The sequence below is a fragment of the Dunckerocampus dactyliophorus genome, chromosome 14 (assembly GCF_027744805.1).
Source record: "Dunckerocampus dactyliophorus isolate RoL2022-P2 chromosome 14, RoL_Ddac_1.1, whole genome shotgun sequence".
Taxonomy (NCBI): Eukaryota; Metazoa; Chordata; class Actinopteri; order Syngnathiformes; family Syngnathidae; genus Dunckerocampus; species Dunckerocampus dactyliophorus.
In genome coordinates this window covers 25,611,401-25,624,669 of record NC_072832.1, presented here as the reverse complement: position 1 = coordinate 25,624,669, position 13,269 = coordinate 25,611,401, and the positions used below count along the sequence as shown (strand labels likewise).

The following is a 13,269-nucleotide window of genomic DNA, read 5'->3' as shown; positions in this document are numbered from 1 at the left end:
TTCCTGACTTTGTGCTTCGGTTCTGGTCTTAAATGCTTCCTCAGCCAGCCTTCACCTCCGCACACAGCCAAAAAACAAAAACAAAATGTACCTAAAAGAGGCAGAAGAAGAAGTCCAGCGAGCATCATCATGGTCCTCTGCCGACGCACGACGCACAGCCTCGTTGGAAGAAAAGCTGCGAAGTCCAAGCGCACTTAGGAGAACTTGAAATCCGCTGCCAGGAATTCCATGGAGGAGCGGAGGAAACGATGCCTCCACGCAGACACGCTCTCCTCCGAAAAGAACAAGAGGGAAAACAAAGAAAAGCGAGTGTCGTCCGGCGGGATGCTCGCGTCTGAGCGCGCACGGCCAAGTGGCGCATTGAGCAGGAGGAGCGATCAAGAGCAGTGGAGCACATTAGCGCAAACATACACGCAAGACCAACGCTAATTAACACCCATCTCCAATCACTGCTGCTTTTTTCCCTCCAACTATGGCTATCCAAGTCCAAGCACTTTCATAAAGTTTCCTAGCAGACATGGCATTTAAAACACACAAGCCCCAGCACATTTACAAAAAAATATTCGAAGTTTACATAAAGAAATTAATCAAATTTTGATAATTACATTTCTTCTCATATTTCTTCTATTCGAACAAGCTTTCTAAATAGATGCAAACCTCCCTGTTTGCTGTAAATATGTAATACAGCACGTTTAAGGACAATAAGATTAATACTTCACTACAGTACTGCTAAATGCTGGACATGAGCACACTAGACACGGGCGCCATCTGTTGGTGGCTTTAGGTACAGCACGTATCGTTGTTTATGACAAAACACATCACTAAAGTCTACACAGTACATTACAATGGACCACGTGACTCTCTATCACTACTATCTTTGTAAAGACACACTCTATGATAACAGTTCTTGTATTTGTGACCTCATTGGATGTGACGGACAGGTGTAACTACCTCATGATCCCTTGAACAAGGCGGGGGAGCATTATTTGGCAGAAAGGGAAACTCGATTCCTTTTAGTGGCTCGAGTTGTCATTAGTCACTCGCTGTTAATAAGTTAGAGGCTCACGTTTAGCTAGCGGAGTGCATGCTTTAGTGTCGTCTCTTCAGCCCTCATCTTCACAATGAGCTTGGACAAACTATTTCACCAGATCCTTCTGACTGAACAACAATTAAGTGAGCAGACTCTGAAGTTAAAAGAAGGTAAGGATGCTTGCTTGTCGGGGTTGAAGAGTAAGAGAACTCCTGCAGACCCAAAATGGGTTAACATCACCTGTTTACATTCTGATTGTGAGGTGGAGTTTATTTATCATTTTCATATTTATGGAATTGTACTCACTATTTGTTGCCGTACTTTATTCTTTATGACGTGTAATGTAGTTTAGTCTTATCATCTTCACAGCCATGTCTGGTCTAGTGATGTGTCGGTCGCAAAGGAATCGTTTGTAAGAGCCGGCTCTTTGAAATGATCAACAGGAGCCGGTTTACGTCGTTGGGAGCCAATTGGGAGCCGATTAGTTTTTTTTTGTCTTAGTCTTTTTTTGTGTTAAAGGCGAATGCCATTGGTCAAGATGTGTGGCAGCGTATCTGTACACACTGAGCAGGGGGAGGGGCGGGGTTAAACACGGCGTGGCGCCGAGTCGTTTGTGAAACATTTGCATGAAGAGATTTGACCTATTTTGACCTAATTTGTCTATTGAGATGGGTCTTTGTTTTTGTATTGTATAATATAACATTATATTATAATATATTTTTAATAATTGACGTTTCCATACATCAATTTAAATAATACATATGTGATATGTATGGAATTTATTTTACAGAATGCACATAATTTGGTAATAAATTAAGACAACGAAAAAATCTGAGGAGCCACTTGGGAGCCAAAAGAGCCATCTCTCTTTAGTGAGCCAAAGAGCAAAAGAGCCGAAATTTCCATCACTAGTCTGGTCCTGTGGGGGGTGACCCAAGCGCCCTTTTTCCCAGGCAATTTCAAGTCGTGGCCACCCGGTATGTTTTTTTTTAGAAAATGTCTAGGTTTTGATCGTTTTTCACTGTGCCATTAAATTGATGGGATTTGGTAAAATACCTAACATTCTGACATATTTTTTTGTTATTTTTTTGTCCAGTAAGTCTTAAAAAGAGAGAATTTTTTTTTTATTATTTTGTGGTAATTTTGTCATCAACATGTCATCACAAGATGCATTATTTCATTCCAGCGATTATAAAGTTATTTATGCACCATGTAACCTCATCAAATAGATATTATTTTAGGCATAATGAATGTGGAGTAACCTTTATGAATTTGTGTGTCTGGTTATTCATAGTATTTTGTAATATAACAAATAATATAATTTTTTATCCATACATAGGAAGCATACTTTAAATGTATTGAAATTATCAGGCATGTTTGAGTAAACGTTGAGTATCTTTTGAGTACAGTAGTCCCTCATTTATGGTGGTTGATTGGTTCCTTATCCAACTGTAATAAGTGAATTTCCACAAAGTAGGAATATTTTGGTAGTTGAAGCCTAGAAAACCTTCTAAATACGCTTTTTAACATTATTAGAGTCTGCTAGACATGAAACAACACCCCTATAGTTGGCTTTACTCTCCTATTACCCAATATAGTAGACATAATAAGAGAAAATAGGTCATATAAGACATAAATAAGAATCGTTCTTGTGTGTGTCGCTGTAAATGTGTTCCAGTGCTAAGGGAGCTGTGTGTGGGGCAGACAGGAAATGATGTCGGGGTTTCAGAGTAGCCCAGGTTAGGAATTATTGTGCTTGTTGTGAAATTAATCAAAGATGCAATAAAAGCCTGTTGTTTTGGTGATCAAGTCAAACCTCTTTGAATGCCTCTTCTGAATGCCTTATATTTGTATTTTACTTCATTTAACCATTTCCATGCTTGAAAATACTTAGTTCAGCCAAAAAAAAAAACATACAAATATGCATACTTTTTGACAAATAATGAAACAATGATTTTTTAAAATATATTTTTGAAAAGGCCGCAAAGTGAGTAGCGGCAATGGATTACGCTGTCTCATTGTCGAGTGTCATCAATATACAATGTGGTCACCCTATAATAAAGGATGGTATTATCATTCCATGATGTTTGTTGTCACAGTGAAGGCGGCCATCATCAGATGCCATGCGCAGGTGAAAGCTGCCACTGAAAAGAACCAGCAGACCTTTGAAGAACTTGACATGAAGGTGAGCAACTAGTTGTGCGTTTAATGTAACAATGTGGACCGTGGGTATCGCATCCAAGAAGCGAACAGGGACAGGTGTTTTTCCTTGATGTACATGGGAATATCGATGATCGGATCTGCTTTATGATTTCAAACACTTCATCTCTCCCATTTATGAACTAAGCAGCCCATTGATTGCAGGTGCCACGGTAAGATCAATGTCTAATTTCCACCGGATAGCATTAATGGAAGCTGGCGGTGTGTGATCGTCCATGTCAAAGACCAGCTCCTCTGACCTCTCACCAGTGAGCAAGTGCTTCCTGTGCGTTTGAGATCAGGCCAGCAAATCTCTGAGCGTAATTAGAGAGCAAGCTGAACACTCTATACTGTATGTGTTAGCATCATCTACAACCTCTCTCGACCTTTTGGAAATGAACACAAAAGTGTTTGCACGGTGTCAGTGTGTGGCCTGTGTTTACAGCCCGTGTGATGTATCTCGCCTGCGTTTCACAGAGCTGTCTTAGGATAATTATGGTGCTTAAGGAAGCCTGCAAGCTGGTAGGACTTGCTGACAATCCATGGCTGTATAAGAAACAATAAACATGCTGCCCTCTAGACAGTGTCACTAACAGACCTGGAAAGTTCCAAGTGCCAAGTGTTTACCATACATTCACTTACTTGTGGCGGCCCGCCATTAATACACTCCTGAACAAAATGTTAAAACCAGTTGAAAAATGTCAAGAATCTACGTTGCACTGTTGGATCTTAATGAGGCTCTAAGGAGAGCTTCAAAATGCAAAAAGAAGAAATGGGAGTGAGACAAAAAAGCAATGTATTGCAAAAAAGCATTGAAGTGAAATAGGCTGTTCATCAGCTGATCAAACGTTGAAGAGCATAGCCTTTAAAAGGCAAAATATTGGCAAAAATAAAATGTGCATTGAATGTGATTTAGTGTCAGGTATTCACACTGTCATGATCTCTTGATGGCAAAGACAAAAAAGCTTTCTCTCTTTGAACGCAGTGGGATTGTTGAGCTTGCAGCGTGCCATTGCTGCTGATGTTGGACGCAGTAAGACAATCATTTCAAACTTCCTTGAATATCCTGAGGCTCAAGGAACAAAAAAGTTAAGTGGTAGACCCCCCCCCAAAAAAAAAAGCCAGAGGATCCCATTGGCTGTCCATCAAGACACGGGACCATCCTCGGCCCAAATGAAGGTTGGTATTGGTGCCGAGTGCAGTCCGATGACAATCAGACGGCATCTGCCAGAGAAGGCTTTTAAGAAGAAAATACGTCTTCAAAGTTCTTGTCTCTTTCAGGGTTTGGAACAAACATGGGACATTGAAAGGTGGAAGAAAGTTTTATTCTCCCTTGATGGCTTCCGACGTTACTAGCATGACAAGGAGATCCCACCTGAGATGTTTTCCACACGGCACAGTGGAGTGGGCGTCATCATGATCCTTCAATGGAACAATGGAGCTTTAGGTTGTGCATGGGCGGCAGAGGCTATGTGGAGATGTTGCAAGGGGCATCCGTCGTGATTGAAGGCCCTGTCTGTGTGATAATGACAGGTTTTTTTTCATCAGGACAATGCTGCACTTCACAAAGGACGTCTTCTGAAGGAATAAGCTCACTCTTTTGGACCATCCTGCGTGTTCCTCTTATCTAAATCCAATGGAGAACATTTGGGGATGGATGGCAAGTGAAGTTTGCAAAAATGAAACAACAAAAGCATTCTTGCCATTTTTCAACTGGTCTTCAAGATTTTGATCAGGAGTGTACACTGGAGCCGCCACAAATGGATTTGGCGCTACGTGTTACTGTCTGTGGTGGTCTGCGTCGTAACTCTGCACCGCACAAGTCAAAGACAGGAAGCTGCAGTGGAAGCATTGATTCTGGTCCTCCAGCTAAAGCACTAGAAAACACTTCCTTGCTTAGTTATTACTGTAAAATCCTTTAACATGCTCAAGCATTCGTCCTGGCAGTTATACAGTGGTGTGAAAAAGTGTTTGGCCCCTTCCTGATTTCTGCTTTTTTTGCATGTTTTTTTTTTTTTTTTTTTTTGAACCCCGAAACTGTCTTTCAGGCTCAGCAGATGTCTGCAATGACGCTAGAGCGGGACTGGATGAATAAATGTGAAGAGCACATGTCAGAACACATTGAGGAGCTTCTCTGCCAAAAGAGTCACCTAAATGAACGTCTGGTAGGCACACACACACACACACCAAGTGGAACACTACTCAGTGAAGCAGGTGTTGTCAGATGACAAGTGAGTGAATACTGCGATGGTTTGCGTCACAACTATTGTGACTGTGGAGAACATTTCTAATGGTCCGCCCTTCCAAGACAGGCCAAGACAAGAACACAGTTTCAAGATGAGGAGCAAGTCTTCCTGCAGGAGATCTCCAGCTTCAACAGCGAGTACAGTCTTGGCGGCAGCAGAGAGACCGTGTTGGCCAGTCAAACTCACACTGAGGTCCTGAACCTGGACAGAGAGGTGGACTCCTTACACAAAGGTCATTAAGTACTCTTTGGAGGAAAGAGCTGCACAAATCCTACGAGCCTGATTTCAATGAAACCCTGTGGAAGGAGGAAGACATTCAATTCCAGTGTAGATGAATGTTTTCCTTAATTTTTCAATGACTTTTTTATTTTGATATGTATTCGTTCCATCCTTTTTTTAAGTCTAACCAAGCAAATGTATTTGTTTTTTTTAAAATTGCCTGTCATCTTTTGAAACATTAATACGCATAATTACATGTCCAAAGTACTTTTTATCAACAAAATTAGGAAGAACATGTTAAATGCATCCATGCAAATACTGCATACATTAAAATTTTATATAAAAAATACCACAAAAGTCAATTGTTCACCTATAACTGTGCAATGAACATATACCAAAAAGAAAGATGACAGATTTTCTTCAAATGAAGTCATCAGTGTTATCTTACACATTTTAATGTAATTTTTGACTGGCTGTCTGCGACCCACCTAGAATTTTTTTTTGTAATTTTCTCTTAAAAAATGCAGAGATGGAGGAGATGAGACAGAGGAACAGTCACATGAGCGCCCTCCATGGAGAGAAGCGCACTCACCAGCTTGAACTGCAAGCCCTCAAAAGCATGCACGCAGGTAAATAACAAAAAGTCTTGTGTAGGGCCCTATGATTTATGCGGTAACGGAATCGCAAGACTGGACAATAAAAAGGGAATTTACTGTTAAAAGCGGGATCTCTCGAAAATTTGTGTGGGGAAATATTTCCCCGGCAGACCCCTCAATCGTGGCGGAATCTTGTCACAAACGCTGTCCTGCGCCCTCCCGAAGTAAACATGCTGGCGACCTAAAACACCTGCAAATATTGCCGTAAAAAACTTGGAAACACCTCTCACGGATCGTGAATGGATGTTAGCGGGGCTGGCTTAATTTAGCAGAGCATGCTAGTGCGGCTGTGTGAGTTTGTTTACATCATGTTGTGATTTACCGCTTGCTGATGTAAACCGCCGTTTTACGATGCCCGATGACGTTGTGCAAGTTCTGAGCGAAATAAAGACAAGAGGTAAGTTTATTCTTGCACCCAGCTCATCTTAACCGTAAACAGAAATGCTCAACACACACAGCACACATCCGGCCTTCAAAATAGGAGCACTGTTCGCCACATGCTGTCTAATTGTGTCAACAAAATAAGGGTGTCATAAAAAATATTGTACATTAGCAACACAATTGGAATTGCATCAGTAACTACGTCATATTTAAGCACAAGCACGGCTCGTTGAGTGCAAGTTTGTTTTGAAGCAATGTGTGCAGAGGCTGACATCCCATTAGAAAAGTTAGCCTGTGCAAAATTGGCCAATGATGTATTGCACACGTGTCAAACCCGTGCCACGGAGGGCCGAGACACTGCAGGTTTTCTGCCTCACCAATTTCTCCAGCAGCTGATTTCATTGATGAGCATCAATAAATGGAAGGATTTTTGCACTTTTATTTGCTGTTTTTTGTCATAAAAGCACACACTCTATGCTGTTAAAATAAGTGTAAAAGGTAAAAAAGTGAATTCAAAAAAATTAACTCATTCAAAGCATTTATTATAAACCCGAACGCCTGATCCCAAAAATGTACATATACATCTTTTACGTTTATTTGCGTGAGAGGCAAAACGAGGTGATGACGCAACTGCACACTAATAGATGTCACTTTTAGAGCAGTTTTGAGCCATAAAAACGTCCACAAGGTGGCAGAAGTGCATTTGATAAGAGCTCGCCTTGACTGGAAAAAAAACATACCTGACAGCAAGGAGGAAGTGGAAAAACGTGGAGGAGTGTAGCGTGCAGAAGGTTACACATTGTTGTGAAACTTTAAAGCGTGCACACACACTTCAGTTCCCAATGTGTGAATAGTTCATGGCATTATATTTGTGAATAAGTTGTTACTTTGATGTAAAACAACCCCTTTTTGTGTTGTTTATGTTGATATAGTTGTTTAGATTAGCTGTCACAAAAGCAAAAAATACCTGTGTCAAAGTGAAAGTTATGCTTGACAAAAAGCTGGTTTTCCCCCTTTTTTAGTCTGAAACTGATATTTCCCTGAAACTTACTAATGTTCTACAGCTGATTACTAAAGAACGTAAAAAGGTAGAAACAAAAACTTGTTTGTGTGTGAAAGGCAGGAGTCTAATCTTTCTTTTGGTAGGTTCCATATTTACATATTTACATATTTACATATTTACATTACATAGAACACAATCTTCTGTGTGCCTTGAAAGATCTGTCAAAATTGTCTAAAAATAGCCGGTACTAAAGGAGTTGTCTTAAAAATGGCTCGGATTGAATGCGTTAAAAAGGTAAAAACGGACTTCGGAAAAAATAATACCGAATTTGGGAGAAAATAAAACGGATTTCAAAGGGTCCTACTTGTTTGTGTCCTCCGTATGTGTCATAATTTAACGTGTGTCGTTTTTATTAATGTTGTGTTTGGTGGGTCGTCTGCAGATGTGGAGCAGCAGCTCAGCGAGGCTGAAAAAACGACAGAAGCTCTGAGGGCCGAGTGCCACCTTGTCAGTCAGAAACCTCTGACTGACAGCGACTGTGTCAGGTGAGTGTCAGCTCTAGCGTTGTCCGAATCACACATCAGCCACCACTTTTGGATGGAAATAAAAGCCAACACAAACCAAAAAAAATACTCCTTGGAAAACTACAAAACAACACAGCTTGAACTGCCGCCACGCTTTGCAAGACATAGACAGAGAACCTCACAGGAGAGAAAGGATGAACTTGGGGGTTTTTGTGGCAGTTCTTCGGAAAGAAGGAGCAACCACAAAAGGCATCTTAAGTTTTTTTGCATTTTGAAGCGCTACTCAGAACCTCCTGAACTCATTCAATCCCAGTCATTTTTCAAAAGACAACCCCTTCAGTAGCGGCCATTTTAGATGATTTTGACTGATCTTTCAAGGCACACAGAATATTATATAAATATGGAACCTACCAAAAGAAAGATTAGACTCCTGTCTTTGATTCGAAAAAAACTTGTTTCTACATTTTTACGTTCTTTTGTAATCAGCAATATAACATAGGTAAGTTTCAGGAAAATAACAGTTCCTGACTAGAAGAGGGAGAAAACCAGCGTTTTGTGTAAAGACAGATTTCAAGCATAACTTTCACCTTGACACAAATATTTTTTGCTTCTGTGACAGCTCAAATATCTAAACAACTATACCAACATACTAACAAACATACCAACAAAAAAGGGGTTGTTTTACATCAAAATAATAATTTATTAACAAATATAACAACCTGAACTATTTACAATTTTCACATTTGTGTGTGTGCGTGCATGCATAAAAATGTCCCTACAAAGCATAACCTTCTGCACGCTACACTCCTCCCCGCTCTCTCACTTCCTCCTTTCTGTCGTGTGTGATTTGTCTTGTCTATGATTCCTGCTGAGTTCTTATCAAATGCACTTCTGCCACCTAGTGGCCGTTTTTATGGCTTAAAATTGCTCTGAAAGTGACAATCATTACTGGAGAGTTGCGTCATCACCTCTTTTTGCCTCTCACGTTGTCAGGATCAAATGAGTCAAGATCCAACAGGGCAAAATATGCATTCTTGCAATTCTTCAACTAGTCTTAAAATGTTTATCAGGAGTGTATATACACTTTTCAGGCCGAGTCGGTGTGGTGCTTAATTAGCTGTGGAAGCAAGTCTCGTCTCTTGCTTCTGCGGGCGTTTGCTTTCTTAATAAGGATTCATCTCACTCCTCGAGTTAAATGCGCTTAAAAGCAGAAGAACACTTACCATCATCCTGCAAGCAAATCCTTCTTTGGACTCGTACTCTGTGCTGCAGCTTGGATCTTGCTGGCACCAGTCCACTTGAATCATTACAAAAAAACCCCCCACTACAATAAAACCGTTTTACAAAATTAACACTTTGAGCAGCAGCGTATTTCCTTCATTCAGCGTGTGGCGTAATAGGGCCAAGTGATGGAGGCCGCCAGCTTTGTGAAACAAGTGAAAAAGGCACACATGCATATTGGAGAGGTGCACGTGCATGAGAATGTACCTGAGCATAATGTCACTTGTACAAGCCAAACGTGTACTATTGACAAAAGACAAATAAAAAATAAAAAAGCTATGCCCCAGGAAAAAAAATCTTCTGGCAGCAGGGAAAGGCTGTACCATTACACCACCAGGGAGTGACAGGTGAGTAGGTGAAATGCTACTGTGTCAGATTACTCTCCAGATTGTCCCTCTTTTTTTCCTCTTCTGCCTCGGGCTTGCTCCATGCCTCACGGCAGCAATGTTGTTGGTTGGGAATGCGCCCGCTTGTGCAAAATAGTGACGTGTGGATCGATACTGAAATATCGATACTTCTGATACGAGCTCTTAATACTACAAGTGATTCTCAAATCAAAATATCGATACTTTTCAAGTCATGTTTGTCTGAAACACGTGTCTGTTGATTGGAAATGGAGCCATCTGTGAATAAAGTTTTTATAAAAACAAAAGAAAATAAAATTTTAAAAAAGAAAAGTAAAATAATAAAACCATTAAAATAAATGATAAACTATTATAACATTTTTTAATAATTATTGAGAACTATAGGAGTTCTTAATAATTAGCCATTTATTTTAATGGCTTTATTATTGCACTTGTTTTCTTTTTTATTGTTTAAAATACCATTTTCACATATTTTATATGATTCTGTCATCAGTTTTTTCAGTTGGTGTACATTAGCTTGGCTATATTGTAAATCATCCTGCTACCTCGATATACTTCAGAGTTTAAAATAATAAAGTATATGAAATAAATTAATAAATTACTTAAATTAATTATATATTTTGTTGTTTATTTATTAATTATTTAAATTCATAATTTATGAAATTATACATGAATTAAATGTCTTGTATTCGTTATGCTATGATATGGAATATACTACTTTTTAAAATTTACCAGACACATCAGGTAAGTGTATCTCAAATAGACAGAAAAGAATTGGGAACCACTGCATTAGGTGAATTTGCACAAAGTATCGGTATCGGAACGGTATTGCCGATACCAGCCTGAATTTAACTCAGTGTCAGATTGAAAACGAAATTAGTAGTATCGCACATCACTGGTGCAAAATGGGGCCACCCATGGGTCACGGGGCCGTACGCACAGCGCGTGTTCTGCGTGTAGGGAGGTGCAATTCAACTGAAAAAGCAGCAGGTGTTACAGGGAAAATGATCCAAAAAAGGTTTGTTTTTTAAGGGCGTGTTGACGTTCTACAGCCGCTGTACTCACTCACATCACACAATAAGCTCGGTGTACTCAAACGGGAAGGGTGTAAGGTAATATGTGGTTTTATTCAAGCGTTGTGCTTTAAATGGGGGCGCATCAATCAAAAGGAAGGTTTTCTTTTGTAGCAAACACAGTTTACACACAGACATGACTTGTCATGCCTGCTTAGCTCAGCAGTGAAAGAACATTACTGCTGCTGCTTCTAGGTGAGTGCCGCTCCACCAGGTTGCTCCTTTTATTTAATTAAAAGACTGAAAATCAATAGAGTTCCAGGAAGGAAGAGGCATTGTTATTGCTGATGCCGCAACTTTTTTTAAACATCTCCGTCGCTATTCATTTCAAACTGCGTGCATTTCTTTTATAGCAGTTCATCAGATATTTTAAAGATGAACTTTATTTATCCCACACTGGGGAAATTGCACGGTTGTGATATAACAGATTTACTTATACCGAGAATAAACATTACTAAAATCAAAATGGAATGAAAGCAATATAATACGAGTAGGATGATAATAAATATTTACACTATAATAACACTCACACACAGAGTTATCATACACCTGACAAAAATGGAATGAAAGTGTTTTTATTGCAATGACGAGCAACAAAGTAGGCTGACTTTTTTATGTATTTTTCTGTCTTTACGTTTATGCTGCCCAACCCCCCCAATACTGACCCTAAATCATGCATGTGGTTAGCGTGTCTTGTTCATCCATCAGTCTCATTAAACTGGCCCTTCATTACCCCTCAGGCCTTATTAGCCCCCGGGAAGTGCTGAGGATGTGGCTTTGTCAGGGAAAGCCCCCCCCCCCCTTTTCATTCTTAGGATCATCCACTCCGAGCCTGGCCCCATCAATCCAGCCCTCACCGGCCACACTGTCTCTTTAAAAGCCATATTTAACTTCCCGCTTATTGATCTGTGGAAATTGAATGCGTGTCAATTTGAATGAGTGCTACAGTCATTTCGAAAGTGTTCAGTGTGCTGAACAGGACGGCCTCACAAAACAATATGTGACAGGATGTACAGCATGTACTGTATGGAAGACCCCACCAGGATTTGGCGATGTTGCTATCGCGCTAATTCACGCAAATTGTGAGGCCTCTCAACTTTGAAGAACCCTTGAAGATCCCTCCCATTTTCATTTTGGCCACTCGAATTTGTCCCTGATTTATAATCAATCAAATGTGTCCCTGCATGGCCCACTCATGTCCTCACTTTCTTGTTTACATTGACAGAGCATGTGGGCATGTGATTGTAATCTCTCACCGCTTCTCATTTACCAACAAAAATCACCTCTATAAATGGCGCTCGGTGGTTCCCCAAAGTTCTCAACAAAGTAGGGGTAAAATGTGTGCCGCAAAACATACACTAAGAACCACCCTAACCACCAACTAACCATTGTGGATGACAGAGCAGGCAACGGGCAATAAATAAGCCTTTGGTGTAGTTTGTTTTGTAAACTGCACACTTTTGTGTGAATTGGTCACATACACTAAATTTTAAGACCAGTTGAAAAATGTCAAGAATGTACATTTTGCACTGTTGGATCTTAAGGAGGTTCTAAGGAGCTTCACAGCTGCACCATTCTTGTTAATGAGCTGAAAAATGGGTTTGGGCATGCTTGATGCCAGTGTTTCCAGGATGTTTCCCAGTAGGAATTTTGCTTCAGGTGGTGAAAATGGCTCCACGGAGGACATCCACTGTCTGGAACTGATTTCCATTTTTGTAAACTTCCCTTGCCATCTATCCCCAAATGTTCTCCATTTAGATTTACGTGAGGGGAACACAGAGGATGGTTCAAAAGACTGAGTTAACTCTGGAAGTCCTTTGTGAAGTGCAGTTGAAAAAGCCAGTCATTACCACACAGACAAGGGCATTCAGTCATGAGGGATGCCCCCTGCAATATCTCCTCATAGCCATCTGCCGTTTGACGCCCCTGCACAAACTGAAGCTCCATTGTTCCATTGATGGATCATGATGGTGCCCCCTCCAGTGTGCCGTGTGGAAAACATCTCAGGTGGGATCTCCTTGTCATGCCAGTAACGTTGAAGCCATCAGGACCGTCAAGGGAAAATCAAACTTTCTTCCACCTTTCAATGTCCCATTCAATGTCCAATGTCTCTTTTGAAGATGTTTTTTCTTCTTAAAAGCCTTCTCTGGCAGATGGTGTCTGATGGTTATTGGACTGCACTCAGTACCAGTAACAAACTTCATTTGGGCCGAGGATGATCCCTTGTCTCGACGGACAGCCAGTGGGATCCTCCGGTGACATTTTTTTGGGTGTACCACTTGGCTTTTTTGT

The 13,269-nt window shown here is 40.5% G+C and overlaps 2 protein-coding genes across 5 annotated transcripts in view; one reads left to right on the top strand and one right to left on the bottom strand.

Moving 5' to 3' along the window:
* Positions 1 to 5,680, bottom strand: part of gfra1a (gdnf family receptor alpha 1a) — a 106,803-nt gene extending 101,123 nt beyond the window's left edge. Inside the window, exon 1 of one of the 2 annotated variants that reach the window (XM_054799720.1) lies at positions 92 to 5,680. In XM_054799720.1, coding sequence (XP_054655695.1) covers positions 92 to 131 — 40 coding nt within the window. In that variant the 5' untranslated portion in view covers positions 132 to 5,680. The remainder of the gene's footprint in view (positions 1 to 91) is intronic. The other variant, XM_054799721.1, reaches the window with a different exon arrangement.
* ccdc172 (coiled-coil domain containing 172) overlaps positions 757 to 13,269 on the top strand; it is a 55,012-nt gene continuing 42,499 nt past the window's right edge. Inside the window, exons 1-6 of one of the 3 annotated variants that reach the window (XM_054799723.1) lie at positions 757 to 1,200; positions 3,130 to 3,215; positions 5,278 to 5,394; positions 5,542 to 5,707; positions 6,222 to 6,323; positions 8,177 to 8,279. In XM_054799723.1, the coding sequence (XP_054655698.1) occupies positions 1,122 to 1,200; positions 3,130 to 3,215; positions 5,278 to 5,394; positions 5,542 to 5,707; positions 6,222 to 6,323; positions 8,177 to 8,279 (653 nt within the window). In that variant the 5' untranslated portion in view covers positions 757 to 1,121. The remainder of the gene's footprint in view (positions 1,201 to 3,129; positions 3,216 to 5,277; positions 5,395 to 5,541; positions 5,708 to 6,221; positions 6,324 to 8,176; positions 8,280 to 13,269) is intronic. The other 2 variants (XM_054799722.1, XM_054799725.1) reach the window with 2 other exon arrangements.